This window comes from Cetorhinus maximus, chromosome 1 (genome assembly GCF_964194155.1).
Source record: "Cetorhinus maximus chromosome 1, sCetMax3.hap1.1, whole genome shotgun sequence".
In the NCBI taxonomy this organism is placed as follows: domain Eukaryota; kingdom Metazoa; phylum Chordata; class Chondrichthyes; order Lamniformes; family Cetorhinidae; genus Cetorhinus; species Cetorhinus maximus.
In genome coordinates this window covers 215,397,773-215,424,744 of record NC_135879.1, presented here as the reverse complement: position 1 = coordinate 215,424,744, position 26,972 = coordinate 215,397,773, and the positions used below count along the sequence as shown (strand labels likewise).

General features: G+C 42.5%; 1 protein-coding gene across 1 annotated transcript; it reads right to left on the bottom strand.

Annotated features, from left to right (window-relative positions):
- Positions 1-214: 214 nt before the first annotated feature.
- Positions 215-26,770, bottom strand: atp5fa1 (ATP synthase F1 subunit alpha). The gene is made up of 12 exons (XM_078553170.1): positions 26,614-26,770; positions 23,077-23,155; positions 18,387-18,556; positions 17,335-17,508; positions 16,610-16,776; positions 15,893-16,041; positions 14,126-14,277; positions 12,884-13,108; positions 12,309-12,416; positions 11,487-11,631; positions 9,546-9,696; positions 215-441 (listed from the first exon to the last, which is right to left on the bottom strand). Exons 1-12 carry the CDS (start codon positions 26,671-26,673, stop codon positions 360-362), a joined length of 1,662 nt encoding a protein of 553 aa, XP_078409296.1. The 5' UTR covers positions 26,674-26,770; the 3' UTR covers positions 215-359.
- Between the last annotated feature and the right edge of the window lie 202 nt (positions 26,771-26,972).

Sequence of the window (26,972 nt, the reverse complement as noted above, 5' to 3'; positions counted from 1 at the left end):
GTGAAATGCATGGGGATTAAAGAGCTGCATTTAAATGGGGATTAACATTAAAAGGACAACGCCACCATTCATATTGGCATTGGCAACGCCAGGCACTAGCTCCAATAAAATTCAGAATTGGAAAGAAAATATTAATGCCCATATTGCATCCATCAGCACTAACGTTCTTCGATGTAAATTAACACGCAGAAGAAAAAGCCAAACACAAGGCATCGAGTGGAACATTTTATTCTCAAGCGAAAACCTTCTGTACATTTTAAACAAAAGCATAAACTGATTTCCAACAGTTCATGTGATGAGGAATCGGAGCACTCAGCCAAACATTAACAAGACGAGGTTGGGGAGACACTGGAGTGAGCTTATGCCTCAAAGGTGGACAAGAAGTCCACTACAATCTTCTTCAGCTTGGCTTCCACCTCAGTATTTATCTGTCCCTCAGCCCTGCAACAAAAAGATTCAAATATTTTTTTAAAAAGAGTTCAGAAACAGAAAAGGTTCAGACAAATGCGAGGCAGACTAAGATGAGCTTAAACTGTGCATAAATGAATATGGTATGGTAAATAAGGTTTGTGAGCTGCAGGCACAGGTGACTGAGAGACTATAATATGGTGACAAAAACAAAGACTGCTCTCAAAAGGAGATGATTGAGAACTTTCAAGATTACAGGGTACTCTGGAAAGATGGAGAAGGACAAAAAAAAAGTGGGGGGAAGTATTGATTCAATTGTATCACTTGAACCATGTAATGCAACTGAGGAGGTCAAAGTCAGAAAAAACTATTTGGTTAGAACCAAGGAACAGAGCAGTTATTCTACTACTGGCTACACGCTACAGGCCAAAAGGTAGGAAGGTGTTAGGAGCAAACTTACAGTAAGAATCAAGAAATATATACAGGTGTTAAGAAACTTCAGATAACAGTACAAGGAGCAAAATGGGGGAGGAATTCTTAATGCTTTCTTCAGTACGTTTCCAATCCAACAACGAAGGAAGCAATGCTGGGTCTAGTTCTGGGGAATGATGTGTGCCAAGTGGAGCATGTTTCAGTAGGGGAACATTTGGAGAAGTTTAAGCTTTAGAATAGGTACAGAAAAGGACAAGGGACAACCAAGGCTAAAAACATTCAACGGAAGGAGAACTAATTTCAGTGAATTGAAAATGTTTCTTGCCTAGGTGGATTGGAATCAATAATTGAGAGTCAGGTTTTACACAGGACGTGATTAAGGTATAGAATAGGCATATTTCCACAAAGGGGAAAGGGAGGACATCCAAAGAGATCCCTGAATGACTAAATATATAGAGATTAAAATTAAACAAAAAAAAAAGGAAGGTTTATGGCAAAAGAAAAGCTCCCAATAGAAAACCAAGCTGAATACAGGAAGTATAAAGGAGATCTAAAAACAGCAATAAGGGGGAAAAGTAGCAGAGATGTAGATCAGATGTCAACATAAAAGAAAGCTCCAATACAACCTTATAAACACGTTGGGTACTTAGAAACATTCAAGGCAATCAGGCAGAGTCAACACGGTTTTGTAAAGGGGAAATCATGTTTAACCAATTTATTGGAGCTCTTTGAAGGAGTCACATGTTTTTCTTTGTTCTTTCATGGGACATGGATGTTGCTGGCAAGGCCATTTCTAACTGCCCTTGAATGGCTTGCTAGGCCATTTCAGGGGGCAGTTAAAAGTCAATCACATTGCTGTGGGTCTGGAGTCACATGTAGGCCAGACTAGGTAAGGATGGCAGATTTCCTTCCCTAAAGGACATTAGTAAACCAGAATAGGTGAAGTCCACTCCAAACTTTATAACAATTGATGATTGTTTCACAGTCACCATTACCGAGACTAGCTTTCAATTCCAGATTAATTAACTGAATTCAAATTCCTCAAGCTGGCTTGGTGCGATTTGAACCCACGTCCCCAGAGCATTAGCCCGGGTGTCTGGGTGACTAGTCCAGTGACATTACCATTAAACTCCATCTCCCATGTCTCTGTGCTGTGAATAAAGGGGAAGGGAAGCAAATCAGCGGAGGCGTTAGTGGAGTATAGAAAGTGCAGGGTGGAGCTTAAGAAAGCAATTAGGAGGGCAAAGAGGGGATATGAGAAAGCTCTGGCTGGTAAAAATAGGGAAAATCCCAAGAAATTCTAAGTATATCAATGGGAAGAGGATAACCAGGGAAAGAGTAAGGCCCATAAGGGACCAAGGGGGCAATCTATGGGTGGAGCCAGAGGACATTGGTAGAGTGTTGAATGAATACTTCACATCCGTCTTCACCCAAGAGAATGAGAATGAAGGTATGGAACTCGGGGAGACTGCGAGGTTCTTGAGCAAATTGATATAGGGAGTGACAAGGAATTGGAGGTGTTGGCAGGCTTAAAAGTGGACAAATCTCCAGGTCCAGATGATTTGTGTCCCAGACTGCTGAGGGAGGCAAGGGAGGAGATCGCAGGGGCTCTGACCCAAATTTTTAATTCCTTTCTGGCCATGGGGGAGGTGCCAGAGGATTGGAGAACAGCTAATGTGGTTCTGCTATTTAAGGAAGGTTGTAGAGATAAGCCAGGGAACTGCAGGCCAGTGAGTCTCATGTCAGTGGTAGGGAAACTATTGGAGAAAATTCTGAAGGAGAGAATCTATCTCCACTTGGAGAAGCAAGGTTTGATCAGGGATAGTCAGCATGGCTTTGTCAGAGGAAGGTCATGCCTAACAAATTTGATTGAATTTTTTGAGGTGGTGATCAGGTGTGTAGATGAGGGTAGTGCAGTTAATGTAGTTAATATGGATTTCAGCAAAGCCTTTGACAAGGTCCCACATGGGAGACTTATAAAGAAGGCAAATGCACATGGGATACAGGGTAATTTGATAAGGTGGATTCAAAATTAGCTTAATTGTAGGAGACAGAGGGTGAAGACAGAAGGATGCTTTGGTGACTGGAAACCAGTGTCCAGTGGCATACCACAGGGATCTGTGCTCAGTCCCCTATTATTTGTCATTTATAGAAACGACATAGATGACTATGTGGGGGTTAGGATTAGTAAATTTGCGGATGACACAAAGATTGGCCAGGTGGTTAACAGTGAGGTTGAGTGTCTTGGGCTACAGGAAGAAATAGACAGGATGGTCAAATGGGCAGATAAGTGGCAGATGGAATTTAACCCTGAAAACTGTGAGGTGATACGCTTTGGAAGGAGTAATTTGACAAGGAAGTATTTAATGAACAGCATGACACTAGGAAGTTCTGAGGAACAAAGGGACCTTGGCGTGTGTGTCCATAGATCTCTGAAGGTGGAGGGGCATGTTAGTGGGGTGGTGAAAAAGGCATATGGGACACTTGCCTTTCTCAATCAAGGCATAGATTACAAAAGTAGAGAGGTGATGTTGGAGTTGTATAGAACGTTGGTGAGGCCACAGCTGGAGTACTGTAAGCAGTTCTGGTCACCACATTATAGGAAGGATATGATTGCTCTGGAGGGGGTGCAGAGGAGATTCACCAGGATGTTGCCTGGGTTGAAACATTTAAGTTATGAAGAGAGGTTGGATAGACTTGGGTTGTTTTTGTTGGAGCAGAGAAGACTGAGGGGCAACCTGATTGAGGTGTACAAGTTTATGAGGGGCATGGACAGGGTGGATAGGGAGCAGCTGTTCCCCTTAGTTGAAGGGTCAGTCACAAGGGGACATAAGTTCAAGGTGAGGGGCAGGAGGTTTATGGGGGGGGGTGTGAGAAAAAACGTTTTTACTCAGAGGGTGGTGATGGTCTGGAATGCACTGCCTAGGAGGGTGGTGGAGGTGGGCTGCCTCACATCCTTTGAAAAGTACGTGGATGAGCACTTGGCACGTCATAACATTCAAGGCTATGGGCCAAGTGCTGGTAAATGGGATTAGGTAGGTCAGGTGTTTCTCACGTGTAGGTGCAGACTTGATGGGCCGAAGAGCCTTTTCTGCACTGAGAGATTCTGTGAACCAGTGGATGTACTGTACTTAGATTTCTAGAATGCATTTGGTAAGGTAAGGTGCCACATCGAAGGTTATTGCAGAAAATATAAGCTTATGGTGTAGGGGATAACATATTGGTATGGATAGAAGACTGGCTAGCTAACAGGAAACAATGGGTAGCCATGAATGCATCTTTTCCTGGTTGGTGGGATGTAACGAGTGGTGTGCCACAGGAATCTGTGCTGTGGCCGCAACTTTGCACGATTTATATAAATGACTTGGACGAAGGGACTGACTGAAGGTACGGTACCTAAATTTGCTGATGATGACAAAGATAGCTAGGAAAGTAAGTTGCGAAGAGGAAGTAAGCAGGCTACAAGGTGACACAGGTTAAGGGCGGGAGCAAAGATCTGGCAAATTTAGTATAACGTGGGCAAATGTAAAATTGTCAATTTTGGCAGGAAGAATAAAAAAACCATATATCTAAATGGTGAGAGGTTGCAGAGCTCTGAGATTCAGAGGGATCCGGGTGTCCTAGCACATGAATCACAAAAGGCTAGTATGCAGGTACAGCAAGTAATTAGGAAAGCTAAGAGAATGTTATCGTTATTGTGAGGGAATTGATTACAAAAGGAGGGAGATTATGCTTCAGTTATACAAAGCACTGGTGAGACCACATCTGGAGTACTCTGTACAGTACTGGTCTCATTTAAGGGAGGATATATGGGTGTTAGAAACAGGTCAGAGGTTTACGAGACTGGAATGGACAGGCTGTCCTTTGAGGAAAGGTTGGACAGGTTAGGCTTGTATCCACTAGAGTTGAGTGTAAGAGGTGACGACTGAAGTTTAAGATCATGAGGGGTCTTGACAGAGTGGATGTGGAGAGGATGTTTCCTCTTCTGGGAGAATCTAGAACCAGGTGGTCACTGTTTGAAAATAAGGGGTCATTCATTTAAAGACAGATGGGGAGAAATCTTCAGAGGGTTGTGCATCTTTGGGACTTTCTTCCACTGCCTTTTGAGGGAGTGAAGTCTTTGAATATTTTTAAGGCAGAGCTAGATAGACTCTTGATAAACAAGAGAATGAAAGTTTATCAGGATAGGCAAGAATGTGGAATTGGGTTATAATCAGATCAGCCATGATCTTATTAAATGGTGCAGCAGGCTCAAGGGGCTAAGTGGCCTCCTCCTGCTCCTAACTCATGTGCTTGTAAACATTAAAAAGGTAGTCAAAGCATGGAGCTGATTGGGAACCCAAAATGGAAACGGTCTTGTATCAGAGTATATTTTCTTGTGGCAGCAGTGGACGTGACCGAGGTACTAAATGAGGACTTCTTGCACCCATCTTCACGGGAGAAGAGGATGCTGTATATGAGGCAATAAAAGGGCAGGTAGTAATATTGGATAGAATAAAAATAGATGAAGCAGAGGTATTTTACTTCTGAAGGCTACCAACCTTTAAAAACACCAGGTCCAGAAGGAACAGATCCAAGGTTACTGAGGGAAAACAAGTCGTGGCTCTGACCACAACTTGCCAACCCTTCTTGGGTATGGGTTGGTGCCAAAGGAATGAAGGGTAGCAAATGGTACAGTCAAAAGGGGATACACCTGCCAAATATAGGCAGTTGGGAAAATTCAACACAATAACACAAGAATGACACTGGGAAAAGTATGGGTAAAAAATTAAAAGTCAACATATTTGTTAAGTGTTATTAGTGTTTGATGAACTTGACAGAGTTCTTTAAATTAAGTTCTTTAACAGGAATATATGAGCAAATAGGCCAACATGTACTTACAATCTTTGAAGATGGCAAGATAGGCTGATAAGGCTATGAAAAAGTCATACAGAATGTTTGGCTTTATAAAAAGAGATTTGGAGCGAGGGAGTTATGCTCAACCTATAAGTCACTGGTTATACCTCAGCTGGAGTACTGAGTCCCATTCTGAGCACCACAATAAGCTCGGGGAAGGTGCAGAAGAGGTTCACCAGCCTGATAGAAAGGATGAGGGATTTCAGGTATATAGGAAATTAGAGAATATCTTGTGCAGTAACCTGTTAAAGTGTTACCTTCTTGAATGCCTTTTGGAGATCCAAATATGCTACATCTATTGGTTGCCCTTTATCCACTCTGCTTACTACATCCACAAAGAACCAATGGATTTATCAAACATGGTTTCTTTTGTGCAAAACCATGTTGATTCTGCCTCATTGTACCATGATCTTTGAAACATCCTGCTCCTACCTCCTTGATAATGGATTCTAGCATTTTCCCCAATGACAGATGCTAGTCTAACAGGCCTACAGTTTCCTGCATTCTGCCTCCAACCTTTCTTGAAGAGTGCAGCTGCATTTGCTGTTTTCCAATCCACTGGGACCTTGCCAAAATCTAGGAAATTTTGGAAGATTACATCCAATGCATCCACTATCTCTGCAGCCACCTCTTTAAAGGCCCTAGGACACAGACCATCAGTTCCATGGAACTTGTCAGCCTTCAGTCCCAATAGTTTTCCTAGTACTTTTTCCTTTAATGATTGTGATTGTTTAAAGTTCCTCCTGCCCTTTTCCCCCACCCCTCTGTTTTTCTACTGTTCTTGAGATGATGTCTTCTGTGAAGATTAGGTACAAAATGCTTGTTCAAAGTTTCTGCCATTTCCTTGTTTCCCATTATTAATTCCCCAGTCTCACCCTCTAAGGGATGAGCACCCATTTTAGCTACTTTTTATATACTCATGGAAGCTGTTGCCGTTTACATTTCTTAATAGTTTTCTCACTCAAATTTCTCCCTCTATTTTTTAAGTCATCCCTTCTTAAAATTTTCCCAATCCTCTGTCCTGTCATTAACCTTTGCAGCATTGTAAATCTTTTCTTTCAATTGGATAGCATCCATAACTTCCTTAGTTATTCACGAATCTTTCTCAATGAAATAAATCTTCGTTGAGAACTATGAAAATATCTCCCTAAATGTCTGCCATCGCTTATCTACCATCTTTTAACCATTTTTTAATTCATTCATGGGATGTGGGTGTTGCTGGCTAGGCCAGCATTTACTGCTCATCCCTAAATACCCTCTGAACAAGGTATGGCTGTAGGTCTGGAGTCACATGTAAGTCAGATCAGGTAAGGATGGCAGATTTCCTTCCCTCAAGGACATTAGTGAACCAGATGAGTTTTTACAACAATCAACAATTGTTTCGTGGTCATCATTAGCCTTTTAATTTCAGGTTTTGTTGAATTCCAATTTCACCCTCTGCCAGGTCCCAGAGAATTATCCCAGATTACTATTCCAGCAACAATACCACTACGCTACCGCCTCCCTTTCATTTTCCCATTTCATTCTAACCAACTCGGCCTTCATAAACTTAAATGAAGGCAATTACAAGGGTAAGACACTAGTTTCAGAACCAAATTTCTCATGCTCAAACTGAATATGAAATTCTATCATGTTATGATCACCTTCCTCAGGGTAGTATCCTAGGCCCAACTATCTTCAGCTGCTTCATCAATGACCTTCCTTCCATCACAAGGTCATAAGTGGGGATATTCACTGATGATTGCACAATGTTCAGCACCATTCGTGAATCCTCAGATACTGAAGCAGTCCATGTGCAAATGCAGCAAGACCTGGACAATATCCAGGCCTGGGCTGGCAAATGGTAAGTAACATTCACGCCACACAAGTGTCAGTCAATGACCATCTCCAACAAGAGAGAATCCAGCCATCGCCCCTTGATATTCATTGGCATTACCATCACTGAATACCCCACTATCAACATCCTGGGAGTTACCATTGACCAGAAACTGAACTGGACTAGCCATATAAATACTACAAGAGGTCAGGGGCTAGGAATCCTTGACAAGTAACTCACCTCCTGACTCCTCAAAGCCTGTCCACCATCTACAAGACACAAGTCAGGAGTGCGATGGAATACTCCCCACTTGCTTGGATGAGAGCAGCTCCCACAACACCCTGAGAAGTTTGACACCGTCCAGGACAAAGCAGCCCGCTTGATTTGGCACCACATCCACAAACATTCACGCCCTCCACCAACGACACACAGTAGCAGCAGTGTACACCATCTACAAAATGCACTGCAGGAATTCACCAAGGCTTCCAAGGCTTTCTCAACAGCACCTTCCAAACCCACGACCACTACCATCTAGGACAAGGACAGCAGATAGATGGGAACACCACCACTTGGAAGTTCCCCTCCAAGTCACTCACCATTCTGACTTGGAAATATATCACTGTTCCTTCACTGTCGCTGGGTCAAAATCCTGGAACTCCCTTCCTAACAGCATTGTAGGTGTACCTACACCACATGGGCTGCAGCGGTTCAAGTAGGCAGTTCACCATCACCTTCAAGGGCAACTAGGGATGGACAATAAATGCTGGCCCAGCCAGTGAAGCCCACATCCCATGAATGATTAAAAAATTTTTAAAAACCCCACCAAGATGATTCTTAACTTTGAGGTCATTAATTAATCCTGTCTCATTACAAAGGTCTAAAATAGCCTGTTGCCCGGTTGGTTCCAGAACTTATTATTCTAAGGAACTGTCCCGAATACTCTATGAGCTTATCCTCCAGGCTACCTTGGCCAATTTGATTTGTCCAATCTACATGAAGATTAAAATCGTTCATGATTATTGTAGTACCTTTCTTACAACCCTCCATTGTGTCTATTGTTAGGAGGCTATAAACTACTCCCTCCAGGGACTTGCTTCCTTTGTTGTGCCTTATCTCCACCCCAACCCAATTCTATATCTTGATCTTCTGAACCAAGATCATTGCTTGCTACTGTGCTGATCTCATCCTTTATTAACAGAGCTACCACATTCCTTTTCCTTTCTTGCTGCCCTGCCAAAATGTCAAATATGCTTGAATATTCAAATCGTAATCACTGCTCCCATCTTTCAGACAGCAGCTGTTACTAGTGATTCTGCTATCGCCATTCACAGCTCCTCTAGAGCTCTTGTTTCTTTGTTCATTGCCATCCTTTTTTTGCCTCATTGCCCGTCATTTAATTTCTGCTGCTTTCCACCCCAGATTTGTCCTTTTCTTATGATTTAACACTGCTTCTGCACTGGCTTAAATTTTTTTTTTTTTAAAAAAAACTTTCTCCCATTAGAAAGATCATCGACAGGAAATATTAACTCTGCTTCTTTCTCCAGATGCTGCCTGACCTGTTGATAATTTCTCCGATCACAGACAAGTGGGCTGAACAGACAACTCCTGTTCTGTAAACTTCTATGATACAGCGAAGCAGTACCATCCTCAGACACTATCACCACACGTTTTACTGGCCAGTTTCAGAACAGCAATGAAGATTAACTGGGAACAAGAAAACTTCTTGGCTAGGGATGACATAGTAGACAACACAAGATACAAGGAAAAGGTGCATGTTCTAAAGGGGTCAATGCACAACATAATCTGATGTTACCAGTTCTTTAAACATCGTCTTGAAGGCCCTAACAACTTTATTTTTTGAATCATATTTAACACTTCCAGGATAAATTTTTGACTTGAAAGTAATTTTCAACTAAGTTTCAAAATGACAGAAAATAAACTGACAAATTGAATTTTCTAAGTGATGAACAAACATTCAGATTGCCCTCCTTACCTAATTGTGCCCAAGATATCCTGGTGCTGACTCTTCACGTGAGCCAAGAAAGCAGGTTCAAATTTTGTGATCTTGCTAGGCTCCATTTTATCCAAGTGACCTCGGACACCAGCGTAAATAACTGCCACTTGCTCCTCGATAGCCATGGGAACTGGAAGGTAACACACAAGTTACTTCACAACAGGCACATGCAAACAAGGCTCAAGTATTTGCAACTGTCTTCAGCCAAAAGTGCCAAGTGGATGTCCATCTCGGCCTCCTGAGGACCCCACCATCACAGATGCCTGGGCTATGGGTCCCGAAAACATCCCAGTTATAGTGCTGAAGATTTGTGCTCCAGAACTAGCCACACTGTTCTCATACATATACAATACTGGCATTAACCTGACATCATGGAGAAACGTCCAGGTAGGCCCTGTCCACAAAAAGCAGACAAATTGAATATGGGCAATTACTAACCCAGTCTACCTTCAATCATCAGCAAAGTGATGGATGGAAAGTGTTGTCAACAGTGCTATCAAGCAGCACTTACACAGGAACCACCTGCTCTATGATGCTTATTTTGGGCTCTGCAACAAACACTTGGCTCCAGACCTCATTACAGCCTTGGTCCAAACATGGATAGAAGAACCGAATTCTACAGGCATGAGTGACTGCCCTTGACATTGAGGCAGCAAGTGACCAACTGTGACATTAAGAAGCCCTAGTAAAATTGAAGTCAATGGGAATCAGGGGAAATTCTCCACTGGCTGGAATCATACCCAGAACAAAAGGATGATTGGGACTGTTGTGGCCAATCATCTCAATCCCAGAACATCACTGCTGGTTTTAGGCCCAAACATCTTCAGCTGCTTTATCAATGACCTTCCCCCCCACCATAAGGTCAGAAGTGGGGATGTCCACTGATAATTGCACAATGTTCAGCACCATTCGCAACTCCTCAGATACTGAAGTAATCCATGCCTGTATGCAACAAGACCTAAACATTCAAGCTTGGGCTGATAAATGGCAAATAACATTTGTGCCACACAGGTATCAGGCAATGACCATCTCCAACAAGACAAATTCAAACCATCTGATGCAAGGAATTACCATTGTTGAATCCCCCATATCAACATCCTCATGGTCACCACTGACCAGAAACCTAACTGGACCAGTCACAAATACTGTGGCTACAAGAGGTCAGAGGCTGGATATTCTGCAGCAAGTACCTCACTTCCTGACTCCCAAAGCCTGTCCACCAAATATAAAGGCACAAGTCAGAAATAAGATGGGATACTCCTTACTCGGCTGGAGGACCAAGTTCCACACCAAGAAAGCTTCAGTGTTCTAGATGATTAGCCTCCCATCTTCCATCTCAAAAACACATCTTGCACCTCCTTTCCACAACAGTAAGTTCATATTTTCATGGAAGCAGATTCAAAGTATCCAGTCATGCCTCTGTCTGCACAAGATTTTGTGCATAACTGGTCCCACCATTCCTTTAACTAGCCTCTTAGTTTGCATTTCAGATTTTCTTTACACTTGCTGGGCTTTTAGCTAAAAAGCTCTCTTGAGCTTTAGAAATTAACAAAACATGGCCTTTAGGGTTATGTTAAGGTACATCCTAATAAGCATCCTGTAGAGTGAACTGATAACCTGCACCAAGTACCACCTGGGTACATGTGTTATCCTCCATAAAGCAAAAATACAATCAGCCAAAATTTAATGTGCAAATATTTCTAGGACTTGCAGGTAATGATTTGTTTGCATGCCTACTGATGGTGGAACAAGAAAGAATCCAAATGAGAGAAACCCAGCCATCTCCTTGCATCATTACAATAGTGACTGCATACTTTTCAAAAGCACTTCATTAGTTGTAACGTGTTTTGGGACACTCAAGTCATAAAGGGCTCTAAATAAATGCACATCCTTTTTCAAGGCAGGGGTACGCTCACTCACCATACTGTCCTTGTTTGAGCAGTTCTGTCAAACGAACACCACGATTCAACAGTTGTTGTGTGGCAGCATCCAAGTCAGAGCCAAACTGGGCAAAAGCTGCCACCTCACGGAACTGGGCTAACTCCAGCTTCATTGTACCAGCTACCTGTGAACAGTAAAAACCAAGAATCAATAATTAGAGGTGCCTCATTATTCAACAACTCCTCAGAATGCTTAAGAGTAAAGAACATAATTAACCCAAGCATTCTGATGTGCACACATTGCTGACACTGGTTCTACAAATATCATTCTCTTTTTCCAATGTTACCCAATGTAACCATTCATAACTGTCAGCAGGGTAGTAGACTAGCTAGCAAGTCTGAATGGGGTGGGGGTGGAATTGAAGCAGAGTCAAGGTAGACCTATCCTTGCCAACTCCCACCTACACATAACTATCCACTGTCCCTGTTGGAAGTATCAGGACCACAGCTTATTTTTCCTATCTAATTAAATTGCACTGATGTCAGTTGTGGTTTGCTTACTAAGCAGACTAAGCATGCAACCTGGGACCTACCTGTCTGTATCGCTTGGCTGTTCAACAAACAAATAAAACACTGTTGGATTTAATGTCTTAGGCTCCCTAATTTGACATCTAGAATATTGTTCAACAGGCAATCTTCCTGTTTCAATAGAATTTGGCAACAAGCAAGCCTACTTCAGAGAGTTTGCAAAATTGATTAATCAATTTATTAAAGCAGAGTGGGATATAAGTCATTGGGAGCAGTGTTGAACTATTTATCAGGCAATAATCAAAAAAGCAGATAAAAGCTTTGCATTGAATACCTGTTTCATGGCTTTGGTCTGGGCAGCAGATCCTACACGTGACACAGACAACCCCACATTGATAGCTGGGCGGATACCCTTGTAGAACAGTTCAGTTTCCAAGAAGATCTGGGAAACAAAGGGATTACGTGAAAGCCAATCTGACATCAGAACAAGAAATTCAATGCATGGCAAGACAGTACTGCTTACATGGCTACACATCAGATCTAATGCTACATCAACATTAGTTTTGCAGTGTGAATATTCCAATAAAATCCTGAATACATTGCTTTATTCTCCAATGAAACTCAAATCAATATTCATATCCATTATAACATTAAAGTTCTGATGCATTTTCATCTATTCTGTGCCTCCCAACAATCCATGGGCCCCCAAAGTCAAGTATAAACCCCATGCAGCTTTCTGTAATTGACCAGTTTTAATTGTATATAGAGATAAAATTTTGTTGAAAAGTGATCAATTAGTGTTCCTGATTGTATCCATGTTCCACTTTCCTCAAACCACAAATGATTCAAAGACTAACATTCAACTTTATCTGCAAAAGCAGCACAGAATAATGTGTTTTTATAACTTACTTGACCATCAGTTATGGAGATGACATTGGTTGGAATGTAAGCAGACACATCACCAGCCTGGGTCTCAATAACAGGAAGAGCAGTAAGGGAGCCACCACCAAAGTTGTCATTCATTTTGGCTGCTCTTTCCAGCAGACGTGAGTGCAGGTAGAACACATCACCAGGGTAGGCCTCTCGACCTGGGGGACGACGCAGCAGCAGGGACATCTGGCGGTAGGCAACAGCCTGAAAGAGGTTTAAGCAAGCTCAAGACAATGGCTATTACAAGTCTCATTACACTGTAGTAAAGGAAGAACAAGATTTGAGTGGATGGTATTATGTATATGTAACTATTTTAAAGATTTGATTAAATGAGTGACTTCACAAAAAGTCACTCAGATGCAAGAATAAGTCTGGTCCCAAACAGCCTTTCAAAAATTAATTAATCCTAAGAGTTTTTGTTCAAAGCCTAACAGTTTTTGAAAAATCCATTCACAGTACAGGTCCCAAAGCAGAACCTAGAGGTTGGAGCCAAATAAAAGACTAATAGCTGAGTCTCAAGAAAAAGTGTTCCCATTGAGATCCCAAGCCTGGTCCTTAGTCTGTGCGGAGCTAATTGCTTGATGGGCAGCATGGCCTACTCCTGCTATTTTTTATATTATGTTTAATCAAAACACAGTACAGGCACTACAAATGGCTTTGGTACCATAGTTTTTTTTGGGGGTGGGGGGGGTGCAGTGAGGGAGAAAGGGAAAAAAAACATCAGCCCGGATTGCTGCCAGCCTTCACTCAGAGACTGACTCATTGTATGTTCATAATCCACCAAAATTAAAAATCTTTCTGAAAGGATAAGAATAAAGTTCCTACTTCAAGGGAATAGTTCCAAGTTTCAAAAATCAAATAACTAGCAGAGCTTGCAGATAGACAAAATAAGAGGCATTTCCAACTGAAACAAGGATTTTAAATCTAGCCGATTCATACAAAGAGCTGACTCAAGACCCAGGATCTGGAAGAGTCTCAGCACTTGCAGTTCTGTCCAAGTTAGTGGATTCTTGCCAAAGGGTAGTATGATAAAAATCAATTCTGGCAGAAAATTAATGGCAAGCAGTCTGTTCCATCGTAACCAGAGATATACAGAATGGAAGAAATACCTTTAAGGCGGCAGAAAACAAGTAGCTGATCAGAAATCTCAAGTTAACAAAAAAGGAAGTTAAAGCAATAGCTGTGGTTCAAAGCCACTCAGAAGAACAAGACAGCACTGACCTGTTTAGACAAGTCATCGTAGATGATTAGTGCATGTTTGCCATTGTCCCTGAAATACTCGCCCATAGAGCAGCCAGAATATGGGGCCAGGTACTGCAGTGGGGCAGCATCAGAGGCTGTGGCAGAGACCACAATGGTGTATTTCATGGCATCTAGAAGTTAGAAACACAAGTAAAATTAGGTGCATAGAAACTCACAATAACAATTTACATCAGTACAGAAGCTGTTACTTATGCTGCTTGTAACTCAGTTTATGATCAGTAACACCCATAGAAAAGTTACAGTGCAGAAAGAGGCCATTCAACCCATGTCTGCGCCAGCCAAAAAGAGAAAAAAACTAGCCGCTCATTTTAATCCCACTTTCCAGCACCTTGTCCGTTGCCTTGCAGGTTACAGCACTTCAGATGCAGATCCAGGTAACTTTTAAATGAGTTGAGCGTTTCAGCCTCAGTCACCAACTTAGGCAGTGAATTCCAGATGCCCACCACCCTCTGGGTGAAAAAGCTTTTCATGACCCCTCTAATCCTTCCACCAATCAACTTAAATCTATGCCCCTTGGTAATTAGCCCCTCAGCTAGGGGGAAAACAAGTTTTTCCTGTATACCCTATCTAGGCACCTCAATTAGTCACCCCTTAGCCTCCCCAGTTCTAAGGAAAACAACTCTAGCCTATCCAATCTCTCCTCAGCTGCAATTTTCAAGCCCTGGAAACATCCTTGTAAATCTCCTCTGCACTCTCTTCAGTGTAGTTATGTCCTTGTAATGTGGTGATCAGAACAGTACACAAATTCCAGCTGTGGCCTAATCAGCATTTTATACAGTTCCAGCATTACATCCTTGCTTTTGTATTCAATAGCTCGCCCAATAAAGAAAAATATTCCATATGCCTTCTTGACCACCTTGTCCACCTGTCCTGCCACCTTCGAGGACCTGTGGACTTGCATTCCAAGGTCTCTCACTTCCTCAACCCCTCTCAATAACTTAAAAAACAAAAAACTGCGGATGCTGGAAATCCAAAATAAAAACAGAATTACCTGGAAAAACTCAGCAGGTCTGGCAGCATCGGAGGAGAAGAATAAAGTTGACGTTTCGAGTCCTCATGACCCTTCAACAGAACTGAGTAATAAAATTATCACTGCTTGCTTGTCCCTACAACCACACACACAACCCCCCCACCCACTTCTCCCCCCCCCACCTTAAACCAGCTTATATTTCACCCCTCTCCTAATATTACTCAGTTCTGTTGAAGGGTCATCAGGACTCGAAACATCAACTTTATTCTTCTCCGCCGATGCTGTTGAGTTTTTCCAGGTAATCCTCTCAATAACTTCCTGCTTATTGAGTATTCCTTGCTTTGTTTTCCCTCCTCAAATGCATTACCTCACACTTATCCAGATTGAATTCCATTTGCCACTTCTCCGCCAACCAAACCATTGACTTAATTCTGGAGTCGACAGCTATCCTCTTCACTATCAACCATACTGCCAATTTATGTGTCATCTGCAAATTTCCCAATCACATCACCCACATTTAAGTCTAAATCATTAATATTTACAACAAACAGCAAGGGCCCCAACACCGAGCCCTGTGAAACACCACTGGAAACCGTTTTCCATTTGCAAAAACATCCATCGACCATTACCCACACCTTTAACCCCTACATTCTACAGGATCCTGGGTGATTTTCTTACCCCAACCCAAGAGAGCCAGTGCAAAGTGTAGAGCTCATGCCACTTCCAAAAATTAACTGCTCAACATGAACTCTCACCTGCATCTGTTAGTCTCTTAACTAGCTGAGCCACAGTGGACCTCTTCTGACCGATGGCAACATAGATACAGTACAGCTTTTTCTTCTCATCAGTGCCATCATTGAATCTCTTTTGATTGATGATGGTGTCGATGGCAATACCAGTTTTGCTGAAACAAACAGAAGGTATCTCACACATTACACAGATCACTTCAGAGTGAGAACAAGTTTATGGGGATGCTTAAGTCATACACAGATCTAAAATATCTCAAGTCCATTAACTGCACCACAATATAGCTAACTAATCTCAGGGTAGCAGTAGCATTAAGTGGTCTCCATGTCTCTAGATTAGAAGGGAAAGAAAAAAGAACTATGGGGAGGAGGGTTGGCGGCGGGGGGGGGGGGGGGGGGGGGAAGAGAGAGAACATGGAGGATTTTTAAGTTTGCAACACGGCAATGCCATGCAAGGCAGGCTGGAAATCAACATTACAATGATCCATTAACTCATTATCCAAAGCTACACACTCTTTCTGGCTCCACTCTGTATCCATTAACTTCGTTCAAATCACATTCCACCTTGAAATATTTAATCAGCACTTGCTAAGACAATATTGAAAAATGTTTCAAAAGAGCATTGAGGGAAGACAGTTAATCAAACCACTAATCTCACTACATTTATATATAATTTACACCAAAGAACCTAGCTTTACCAAAACTGTTTTAATACAAGGGTCTTACCCAGTCTGTCTGTCACCAATGATAAGCTCTCGCTGTCCACGGCCAATGGGCACTAGACTATCTACAGCTTTAATGCCAGTCTGCATGGGCTCCCGCACCGAGATCCTGGGAATAATACCAGGGGCTTTCAGCCCCACACGTCTACGGCTCTTAGCGCCAAGTGGGCCCTGTTAGAGAAAGGTAAAATGCTGAGTTTTATGATGGAGGATTCAAACTTTCACAAGCAAAAGTAACTAAAAAAGGAGAAAAGGGCAATTTGTCCTGATCACTCCCATGACATAGCCAGCTTAAGTTTTACCAACTGGCTACAGAATGGCCCTTTTGGAGCTTGTTTTCAGTTCAGTTCCAATTTTGGAAATCTAGCTCACAGCCCCAGAAAACAAGCAATTAAAGGGAAGCTAGATCAGCATGAGAGAGAAAAGAGAAGGCTATGCAGATAAGATTAGATGGACAGGCAAAAGGAGGCTCGTGTGCAGTATAAGCCTCTGCATAGAGCAATTAGGCCAAATGGTCTGGTTCTGTGCTACAAAAAAATGTAATTCTAGATAATGTAATTCTAAATAAATATTTTTACCTAAAATTAAAACGAGATGCAGATGACTGCAAAAGAGTTAAAGCACATATTTTACTCCATGAACATTATAACAAGATAACCAGACTAGTACTATCAGGAATCAGAAATAATCCTGAAATACAAAACCAGGACAATTTTTGAAACTCCTTACCTTTCCATCAATGACATTACCCAGAGCATCTACAACACGTCCAAGCAGTTCCTCTCCTACAGGGACATCCACAATGGCACCAGTTCTCTTCACAATGTCACCTTCCTTGATAAGCTTGTCATTACCAAATACGACAACACCAACATTGTCAGGTTCCAAGTTCAGAGACATTCCCTGAAAAACACAAACTGAGTTAGAAAGCAATAAGAATCCTTCAGCCTTATGACTAAAATGAGCAGGCTGGGGTACAGGGAGAAATTACTGGCTTATTCATAGGTGTTAATACAACTTCTGGCCAATTACCAGTATACACATGGGAGTTGCTTGAAATGATCCTCGTGCAGATTTTTCTTTTGCTTACAGCAGTGTGTGTACCTTTGCATACAATGCCACTTCACAGCTGTGTCAAGGGAAAAAATGTCTCTTCTGAAAACATGGACTTCTCTTGGGATACTGTTCCTTAAGGACGTCTGTACATGACGTCTGTTCTCCGCTAGCCCAAGTGGCCATTCTTTTTGGCAGACAGTTCAGCAAAGCAATACTTGAGCCTAATTTTGCCCTCATCCAATATCCATGTGTTAGGAGTAGTAACTGCATAATGGCTAGAAACAGAAACACTGCCTAAATTATCTAGGCAAGGTACTGAAGCCAACTGTACTGCTTCTACCATAATCCTGTCTGAGACCAGTTAACTTGGAATCTTCTGGGAATCAAACCTGGGGCCTATGACAAAAAAGGGAGCAGAGACGACTATAGTTAGAGGGCAGAATAATCAAATTAATATTCTTAATTACATTAAATTCCTTAGTTTAAGAGCGGTGCAAGAGGTACAATTTGCATATGAACAAAAAAAAAAATGAAAAATAAGCTATCCCATTAACTGTTCAGGCCAAAGGATTTTGAAAGGAAACTAACAGTTATTGGTGATGCTTGGCTGCAACTGCATTAATTTAATAGCCATATAAAGAGTCTACGCACATACACACAGTTAAGAGTTTTCTTTTAATCCAGCTTTCCATTAACCCATCACAAGCACTTTAATGCTTAGTTACCTTCAGGCCAGAGGAGAATTCCACCATTTCTTCAGCCTGTACATTTCTCAGACCATACACACGAGCAATACCATCACCGATTGATAGCACACGACCAGTCTCCTCCAGGTCAGCGGAAGTGTCAGCTCCGAGGATACGTTCTTCCAGAATGGAGGAAACCTCTGCAGTACCTAATGGAAAACATCAGAGCCATAAAACTATAGTTATACGGTGATATTGGCGATTCCGGAGCTATTTCCACTTGAGCAGAGATGGCTGAGAGGTTTGACGAGGCTTTTGAAATTATGAAAAAAACTTGATAGTGAAATAATATTAAGTTTGATAATAGGGAGTCACTGATAGGGGCTGACAGGTCATCCATCACTGGATGGGTGAGGAGCAACTTGGATATATATTTTGATGAGTCCAAAGCACTGATTTTTGGGAGAATGCAGAGCCATAGGTTTAAACTTTGGATTGCTCTAGCTAAGAGATGACAGAGTCAATGACTCAAATGGGCTCCTTCGATGCAGAGAAAATTTAGGGTTCTACCTGCCAGAACAAAGTAAGTCCAAGCTAGTTAAATCATGGCTAGCTTTCCTGTAACCTAGATTTTCTGTAACTAGTCAGCTTAATAGAAATTGGATAAATCACTATTTCTGGTCATCTACTCTAACCAACTGAGCACATTAATTCAAAACACATTTGATTTGGGAAAAAATATCAAGTTTCCTGACTGACAAACCACATTTAATGCAAGTGAAACAATTAAAAATTAAGCACGGCTATGGGTTTTCCACATTCTTAAAACAAGACCACTCCAGAACACTATCATAGGATACAAAAGATTTAGAGCAATGGCACAGAATGGAATATTAGAGTTAGGGATGGACAAATGTTGGCCTTGCCAGTGACGCTGACACCCATGAAAGAATAAAGAGTAAACCAATTAATAGCATCAAGGTGATCATATACCCACTAACATCCCAACACGGAGCTTTTGTCATAGAATCATAGAAATTTACATCACTGAAGGAGACCATTTGGCCCATCATGCCTGCAACAGCTGACTAATAGCCACCCAGCCTAATCCCGCTTTCCAGCACTTGGTCCATAGCTTTGGTTACAGCACGTCAAGAGCACATACAAACACTTCTTAAATTTTGAGCGTTTCTACCTCTCAACTTGAGTTCCAGGTACCCATCACCCTCTGAATGAAGAGATTTCCCCTCATTCCTCTTACCCTGAGTTTATTCCCCCTGGTTAAGGACTCCTAAATCATAAAGGAATAGGGCTTATCTATCCACCCTATAAGTTCATAAAACATAGGAGCACAAAATTAGGCCATTCGGCCCATCGAGTCTGCTCCACCATTCAATCATGGCTGATAAGTTTCTCAACCCCATTCTCCCGCCTACTCTCCGTAACCTTTGATCCCTTTACCAATCAAGAACCTATCTATCTCGATCTTAAATACACTCAATGACCTGGCCTCCACAGCCTTCTGTGGCAATGAATTCCAGAGATTCACTGGCTAGAGAAGTTTCTCCTCATCTGTTCTAAAAGGTCTTCCCTTTATTCTGAGGTTGTGCCCTCGGGTCCTAGTCTCTCCTACTAATGGAAACATCTTCCCCACGTCCACTCTATCCTGGCCTTTCAGTATTCTGTAAGTTTCAATCAGATCCCCCCCTCATCCTTCTAAACTGCATCGAGTATAGACCCAGAGCCCTCAAACGTTCCTCATATGTTAAGCCTTTCATTCCTGGGATCATTCTCGTGAACCTCCTCTGGACCCTCTCCAGGGCCAGCACATCCTTCCTGAGATATGGGGCCCAAAATTGCCCACAATATTCTAAATGTGGTCTGACCAGATCCTTATAAAGCCTCAGCAGCACATCCCTGCTTTTATATTCTAGTCCTCTCGAAATAAATGCCAACATTGCATTCGCCTTCCTGACTCAACCTGCAAGTTAACCTTAAGAGAATCCTGGACTAGGACTCCCAAGTCCCTTTGCACTACAGATTTCTGAATTCTCTCCCCATTTTGAAAATAGTCTATGCCTCTATTCTTCCTACCAAAGTGCATGACCTCACACTTACCCACGTTGTATTCCATCTGCCACTTCTTTGCCCATTCTCCTAACCTGTCCAAATCCTTCTGCAGCCTCCCCGCCTCCTCAATACTATCTGTCCCTCCACCTATCTTTGTATCATCTGCAAACTTAACCAGGATGCCCTCAGTTCCTTCATCTAGATCATTAATGTATAAAGTGAAAAGTTGTGGTCCCAACACTGACCCCTGCGGAACTCCACTTGTCACCGGCTGCCATCCTGAGAAGGACCACCTTATCCCCACTCTCTGCCTCCTGCCAGACAGCCAATCTTCTATCCATGCTAGTACCTTGCCTCTAACACCATGGACTCTTATCTTACTGAGCAGCCTCCTGTGCGGCACCTTGTCAAAGGCCTTCTGGAAGTCCAAGTAGATAACATCCATTGACTCTCCTTTGTCTAACCTGCTCGTTACCTCCTCAAAGAATTCTAACAGATTTGTCAGGCATGACCTCCCCTTGATGAAACCATGCTGACTTTGCCTGATTTTATCATGCACTTCCAAGTATTCTGAAATCTCATCCTTAATAATGGACTCAATTCTTACCAATGACCGAGGTCAGGCTAATCGGCCTGTAATTTCCTGCCTTTTGCCTCACTCCGTTCTTAAACAGGGGGGTTACATTAGTGATTTTCAAGTCCTCTGGGACCCTCCCTGACTCCAGTGATTCCTAAAAGATTACCACTAACGCCTCCACTATCTCTTCAGCTATCTCCTTCAGAACTCTGGGGTGTAACCCAACTGGTCCAGTTGATTTATCCACCTTCAGACCTTTGTTTCCCTAGCACCTTTTCCTTGGTAATGGCCACCATACTCACCTCTGCCTCCCACCGACTCTCTTGAACTTTGGGGATGTTACTCGTGTCTTCCGCTGTGAAGACTGATGCAAAGTACCTACTCAGTTCCTCCGCCATTTCTTTGTTCCCCACTACTACTTCTCCAGCGTCATTTTCCAGCAGCCCAATGTCCACTTTTGCCTCTCTCTTACCCTTTATATATCTAAAAATACTCTTGCAATCTTCTTTTATATTACTGGCTAGTTTACCCTCATATTTAATCTTCTCCCTCCTTATTTCTTTTTTAGTTGTCCTCTATTGGTCTTTGTAGGTTTCCCAATCCCCTGGTTTCCTACTGCTCTTCGTCGCATTGTACGCTTTCTCTTTAGCTTTTATGCTGTCCCTGACTTCCCTTGTCAGCCATGGTTGCCTCGTCCTCCCTTTAGTATGCTTCTTCTTCTTAGGGATGAATTTTTGCTGTGTCGCCCAAATTACTCCCAGAAACTCATGCCATTGCTGTTCCATGTCTTTCCTGCTAGGCTCATCTCCCAGGCAATTCTGGCCAGCTCCTCCCTCATGCCTCTGCAGTTGCCTTTATTCAACTGTAATACCGTTACATCTGATTCCAGCTTTTTCCTCTCAAATTGCAGGGTAAATTCTATCATATTATGGTCACTTCCTCCTAAGGGTTCCTTCACCTTAAGCTCCCTTATCAAATCTGCCTCATTACACATCACTAGATCTAGAATTGCCTATTCCCTAGTGGGCTCCACCACAAGCTGCTCCAAAAAGCCATCTCATAGACATTCCACAAATTCCTTTTCTTGGGATCCACTACCAACCTGATTTTCCCAGTCTACCTGCATATTGAAATCCCCCATGATCACTGTAACCTTGCCTTTCTTATCTCCTGGTGTATCTTGTGCCCCACATCCTGACTACTGTTCGGAGGCCTGTACATAACTCCCATTATGGTTTTTTTACCTTTGCGGCTCCTCAACACTACCCACACAGATTCTAAATCATCTGACCCTACATCATTTCTTGCTATCGATTTAATTTCATTTCTTACTATCTAGACCCATCATCAGTTTTTCAATAAGGTCTTGCATAATCTCTTTGCTCTTATATTCTTTTCTTCAACTAATAAAGGCAAGTATCACACGTGCCTTCTTGGCCACCTTACCTACCCGTCCAGCTACCTACAGGGATCTGTGGGCATACACACTAAGGTTCCCCTTTTCCTCCATACTACTCAGTATCCTACCATTTATCGTGTATTCCGTTACCTTGTTAAATTAAACCTGCAATTCCTTGGTCTGTGGCAGGCAGTTAGTTGTACCAGATACCAAAACAGGAAGCAAATCACCCATCATACTAATGTTTTTTTATTCATTCATGGGATGTGGGCGTCACTGGCTAGGCCAGCATTTATTGCCCATCCCTTATTGCCCTTGAGAAGGTGGTGCTGAGCACAGTGCATGAGGGAGTTCCAGGATTTTGACCCAACACTGAAGGAACGGCGATCTATTTCCAAGTCAGTATGGTGTGTCTTGTTGGGGAAATTCCAAGTGGTGGTGCTCCCATCTATCTGCTGCCTTTGCCCTTCTAGATGGTAGCGATCGTGGGTTTGGAAGGTGCTGTCTAAGCAGCCTTGCTGAGTTCCTGAAGTGCATCTTATAGATAGTACACACTGCTGCCATTGTGCATCTCATTGCTCACAAAATGATTGATTTCTTTGATCTTCTATAGATGTTCATCTATAAACAGTGCATTAGGAATGTCTACAAATATTAACCCAGATCTTTCTGTAAAGGCTGACCTGTTTTTTGAAGCCATGTCCTTGAAGTGTGAAGATTCTTGGTGCCTACAAAGGCTGCAGGAAGGGCATGTCTTGCCACCTACAAAGAATAAAACAAAATAAATACATCTTCCCCCAGAAAAACCCAGTACAACAAAAAGTTTACTGATATTCTACAGTGTGCAGGAAATCAGCCTCTAAAATAGAATTAACTACAAAATACTTTGTGGTTTTCATATTAAATATGTAGACAACCTCACTGCTGAATTACTCTTGGTAAATTTGAGAGACATTCAGCTTTGATTTTGGGCAGGGCCAGTAGACAAGTTTTACAGTGGATAATCTGGCTCAGATTAAGAATTTAGACGCTTTGGTCTCCGCACATAGAAGGCAGAGAGATTGCCTAGCCATCTGCTAAAGCAATGAAGCTTCTCCTTGAATGATCCATAAAACAAAATGAAAATATTATTTAACTAACCCTGTCAAATGCACTGATTTAATAATTGGATAGGAAAAAAAGAAAAAGACTGGTACTTATACAGCACCTTTCATGATCACAGGATGTACAAAGCACTTCACAGTTAATGAATGACACACTTCTGAAGTGTAGTCACTGTTTTAATGTAAGAAATGCAGCAGCCAATTTGCACATGGCAATCTCCCACAAACAGCAATGGGAAAACGACCAGATAATACACTTATGTGATATTGATTCAGGGATAAATTTGGTCAGGACAACTGGGGTCACTACCCTCTTCTTCAGAACAATGCAATTTTTAAAAATTCTTTCATGGGAGGCGGGGGTCGCAGGCAAGGCTAACATTTGCTGCCCATCCTTAAGTGCCCTTGAATGATGTGCTGGACCATTTCAGACAGCCATTAAGAGTCAACCACATTGCTGTGGGTCTGGAGTCACATACAAGCCAAACCAGGAAAGAATGGCAGGTTTCCTTCACTAAAGGACATTAGTGAATCAGATGGATTTTTACAAAAATGGTCACTATTACCAAGACTATTTATTTTAATTCCAGGTTTTAAATTGCACCAGCTGCCCTGTGGGATTTGAATCCATTTCCCCACAGCATTAACCTGGGCCTCTGAATTACTAGTCCGGTAACATTACCACCACACCACCATTTTCCCTTAATTTGAGCTGTCACTGGTTTGGGCAGAGGAACTGAAGAGTCCGCAAAGCGGAGTGACTGATAATTTGACAGAAGTGGGACTCCACTCACGTCTCCAGAGACTGGAACCTGAATGCAGCATGTTGGGCTGCTCGGCCACGCTAAATGGGTATTTTAAGTTTTTTTAAAAATTAATTCATGGGATGTGGGCATCGCTGGCTAGGCCAGCATTTATTGCCCATCTCTAACTGCCCTCGAGAAAGTGGTGGTGCGCCGTCTTCTTGAACCGCTGCAGTCCATATGGTGTAGGTACACCCACAGTGCAGTTAGGAAGGGTGTTTCAGAATTTTGACCCAGTGACAGTGAAGGGACAGCGATATATTTCCAAGTCAGGATGGTGAATGGCTTGGAAAGACACTTCCAGGTGGTGGCGTTCCCATATGTCTGCTGCCCTTATCCACAATGCATCTTGTAAGTGGTACACACTGCTGCCACTGTGCATCAGTGGTGGAGGGAGTGAATGTTTCTGGATGGGATGCCAATCAACCAGGCTGCTTTGTCCTGGATGGTGTCAAGCTTCGAGGTGTTGTTGGAGCTGCACTCATCCAGGCAATTGGAGAGTATTTCATCACACTCTTGACTTATGCATTGCAGATGGTGGACAGGCTTTTGGGAGTCAGGTGGTGAGTTTCTCATTGTAGGATTCTTAGCCTCTGACCTGCTCTTGTAGCCACAGTATTTATATGGCTAGTCCAGTTCAGTTTCAGGTCAATGGTAGCCACCAGGACGTTGATAGTGGGGGATTGAGCGATGGTAATGCCATTGATTGTCAAGAGGCGATGGTTCGATTCACTCTTGTTGGAGATGGTCATTGCCTGGCACTTGTGTGGCACAAATGTTACCTTACCACTTGTCAGCACACACCTGGATGTTGTCCAGATCTTACTACATTTGGACATGGACTCCTTCAGTGCCTTGAGTAGTCACAAATGGTGAGCATCATGCAATCAGCAGCAAAAATTCCTAGTCCTGACCTTATCATGGAAGGACGGTAATTGATGAACCAGCAGAAGATGGCTGAGCCTAGGACACTACCCTGAACAGCTCCTGCAGTGATGTCCTCGAACTGAGATGACTGACCTCCAACAACCACAACCATCTTCCCTTGGGCTAGTATGACTCCAACCAGTGGAGATTTTCCCCCTGCCTCCCCTTGACTCCAGTTTTTGTTAGGGCTCCTTGATGCCACACTCAGTCAAATGCAGCCTTGATGTCAAGGGCAGTCACACTCACCTCTGGAATTCAGCTTTTTTGTCCATGTTTGAACCAAGACTGTGATGAGGTCAGGAGTTGAGCGGCCATGGCAGAACCCAAAATGAGCGTCAGTGAGCAAGTCCACCCGAGCAGACAGAAAGAGGTCTTTGGTTTAACATCTCATCAAAAGAGGCCACCTTCCATACTACTACACTGGACTGCCAGCCTTAATTTTAGTGCTCAAGTCCTGCAGTGGGATGAATCCCACAACCTTCTGACACAAGTAGTACCAATTGAGCCACAGCTGATACTACAAATGGGATAAGGTTAAAAAGGCATTTGCTCAACTATCCCAATTCCCGATTTAGCATGGGAGAGAAGTAAAATCCATCTATCCTGACCTTCACTCACCCAGTTAAATACATTTACAGCAGTAACCCATTGCCAAAATCTAAATTGTTATATATTTTATTGAAAAACTGTTAATGACTAACCAAATGTCACTGTACAATTTAGTGTTAATTTAACACAAGACTCACATTATTGTAGCCAACTATAGCATTTGCACAGAACATAATGAATATTTAATTTAACTGAAAATACAAAGAAAATCATTGATTTAAGTGTTACTCTATATAAATACTAGGTACAACAACAGCAAACAAGAAATTAGGCTATAGCATTTTGCTAAATCAAATGTTAAATTTGGCAATGTTCTTCACAAATTTTCAACCAACCATAAAAATGTAACCAGTGAATGCAACATAAGACTCGCAAATAAAAAAAACCACTTTAAAACCTGTAACAATAAATCTGATGATCAAGGGTATGTATTGCAATTCAACTGAAGGTGTGGACGTGAAGTAAAGGAGACATTAAAGGACCTGACCTTCAACAGGACGTTGTCAGTGCACCTCTCAAGAACACACACATTGGCCTGTTAGAAACCTCCATGTATGACGAATACAATAACTCTTACAATAAGTGCGAAAATCATGTAAAAAAACAACAATCACTAAATAAATTCCCCAAATAACATAACCAATTTCTACTCAAAATCACTGTGGGCCCCACAAAACTAATTTCCCAAAATGGCGGAGAAAGGAGGCTCCAGATTATTTGACTCCGCTCGCGGTTCCAGAGCCTCCGAAAGCAGGATTGAACTTTCGGGATTGCTTACATGAGCTCGCTGCCTGGGCAGAGACCGGGCGAAGGCGGTTACGAGGCGAGCAGACAGCATGGTGGCGGCGTTTATGTGCTCTGCGGCTCCTGCTCAGGTTGTGCTTCTGCCTCCACCGAGCGGCTCTGCAAATGGCGGCGCCTCAGCTCCAGAAGAGAAAGGTCAGCGCGAGCGGAGCCAGGCTCCGCCCCTCACCCGGAAGGACACATCACACAATTCAAATGAGGTCAGGATCCAAAATCCGTCAACTTCCGACTCCGGCGGATGTCCAAGGTCGGTCATTAATCCGAGTTATAAGAAATAGGAGCAGGAGTACGCAATTCAGCCTCGCCATTCAATACTGTCATGGCAGATCTCAT

What these genes read in the sequence shown, in the direction of transcription:
- atp5fa1 (XM_078553170.1), bottom strand. Translation starts at nt 26,673, where the DNA reads ATGCTGTCTGCTCGCCTCGTAACCGCCTTCGCCCGGTCTCTGCCCAGG. An exon ending in GACATGGCTTCAAAAAACAG is followed by an intron (nt 18,557 to 23,076) that starts GTCAGCCTTTAC and finishes GTTTTCCATTAG; the next exon opens with GTACTGCAGAGGTTTCCTCC. An exon ending in GATATCTTGGGCACAATTAG is followed by an intron (nt 442 to 9,545) that starts GTAAGGAGGGCA and finishes TTTTTGTTGCAG; the next exon opens with GGCTGAGGGACAGATAAATA.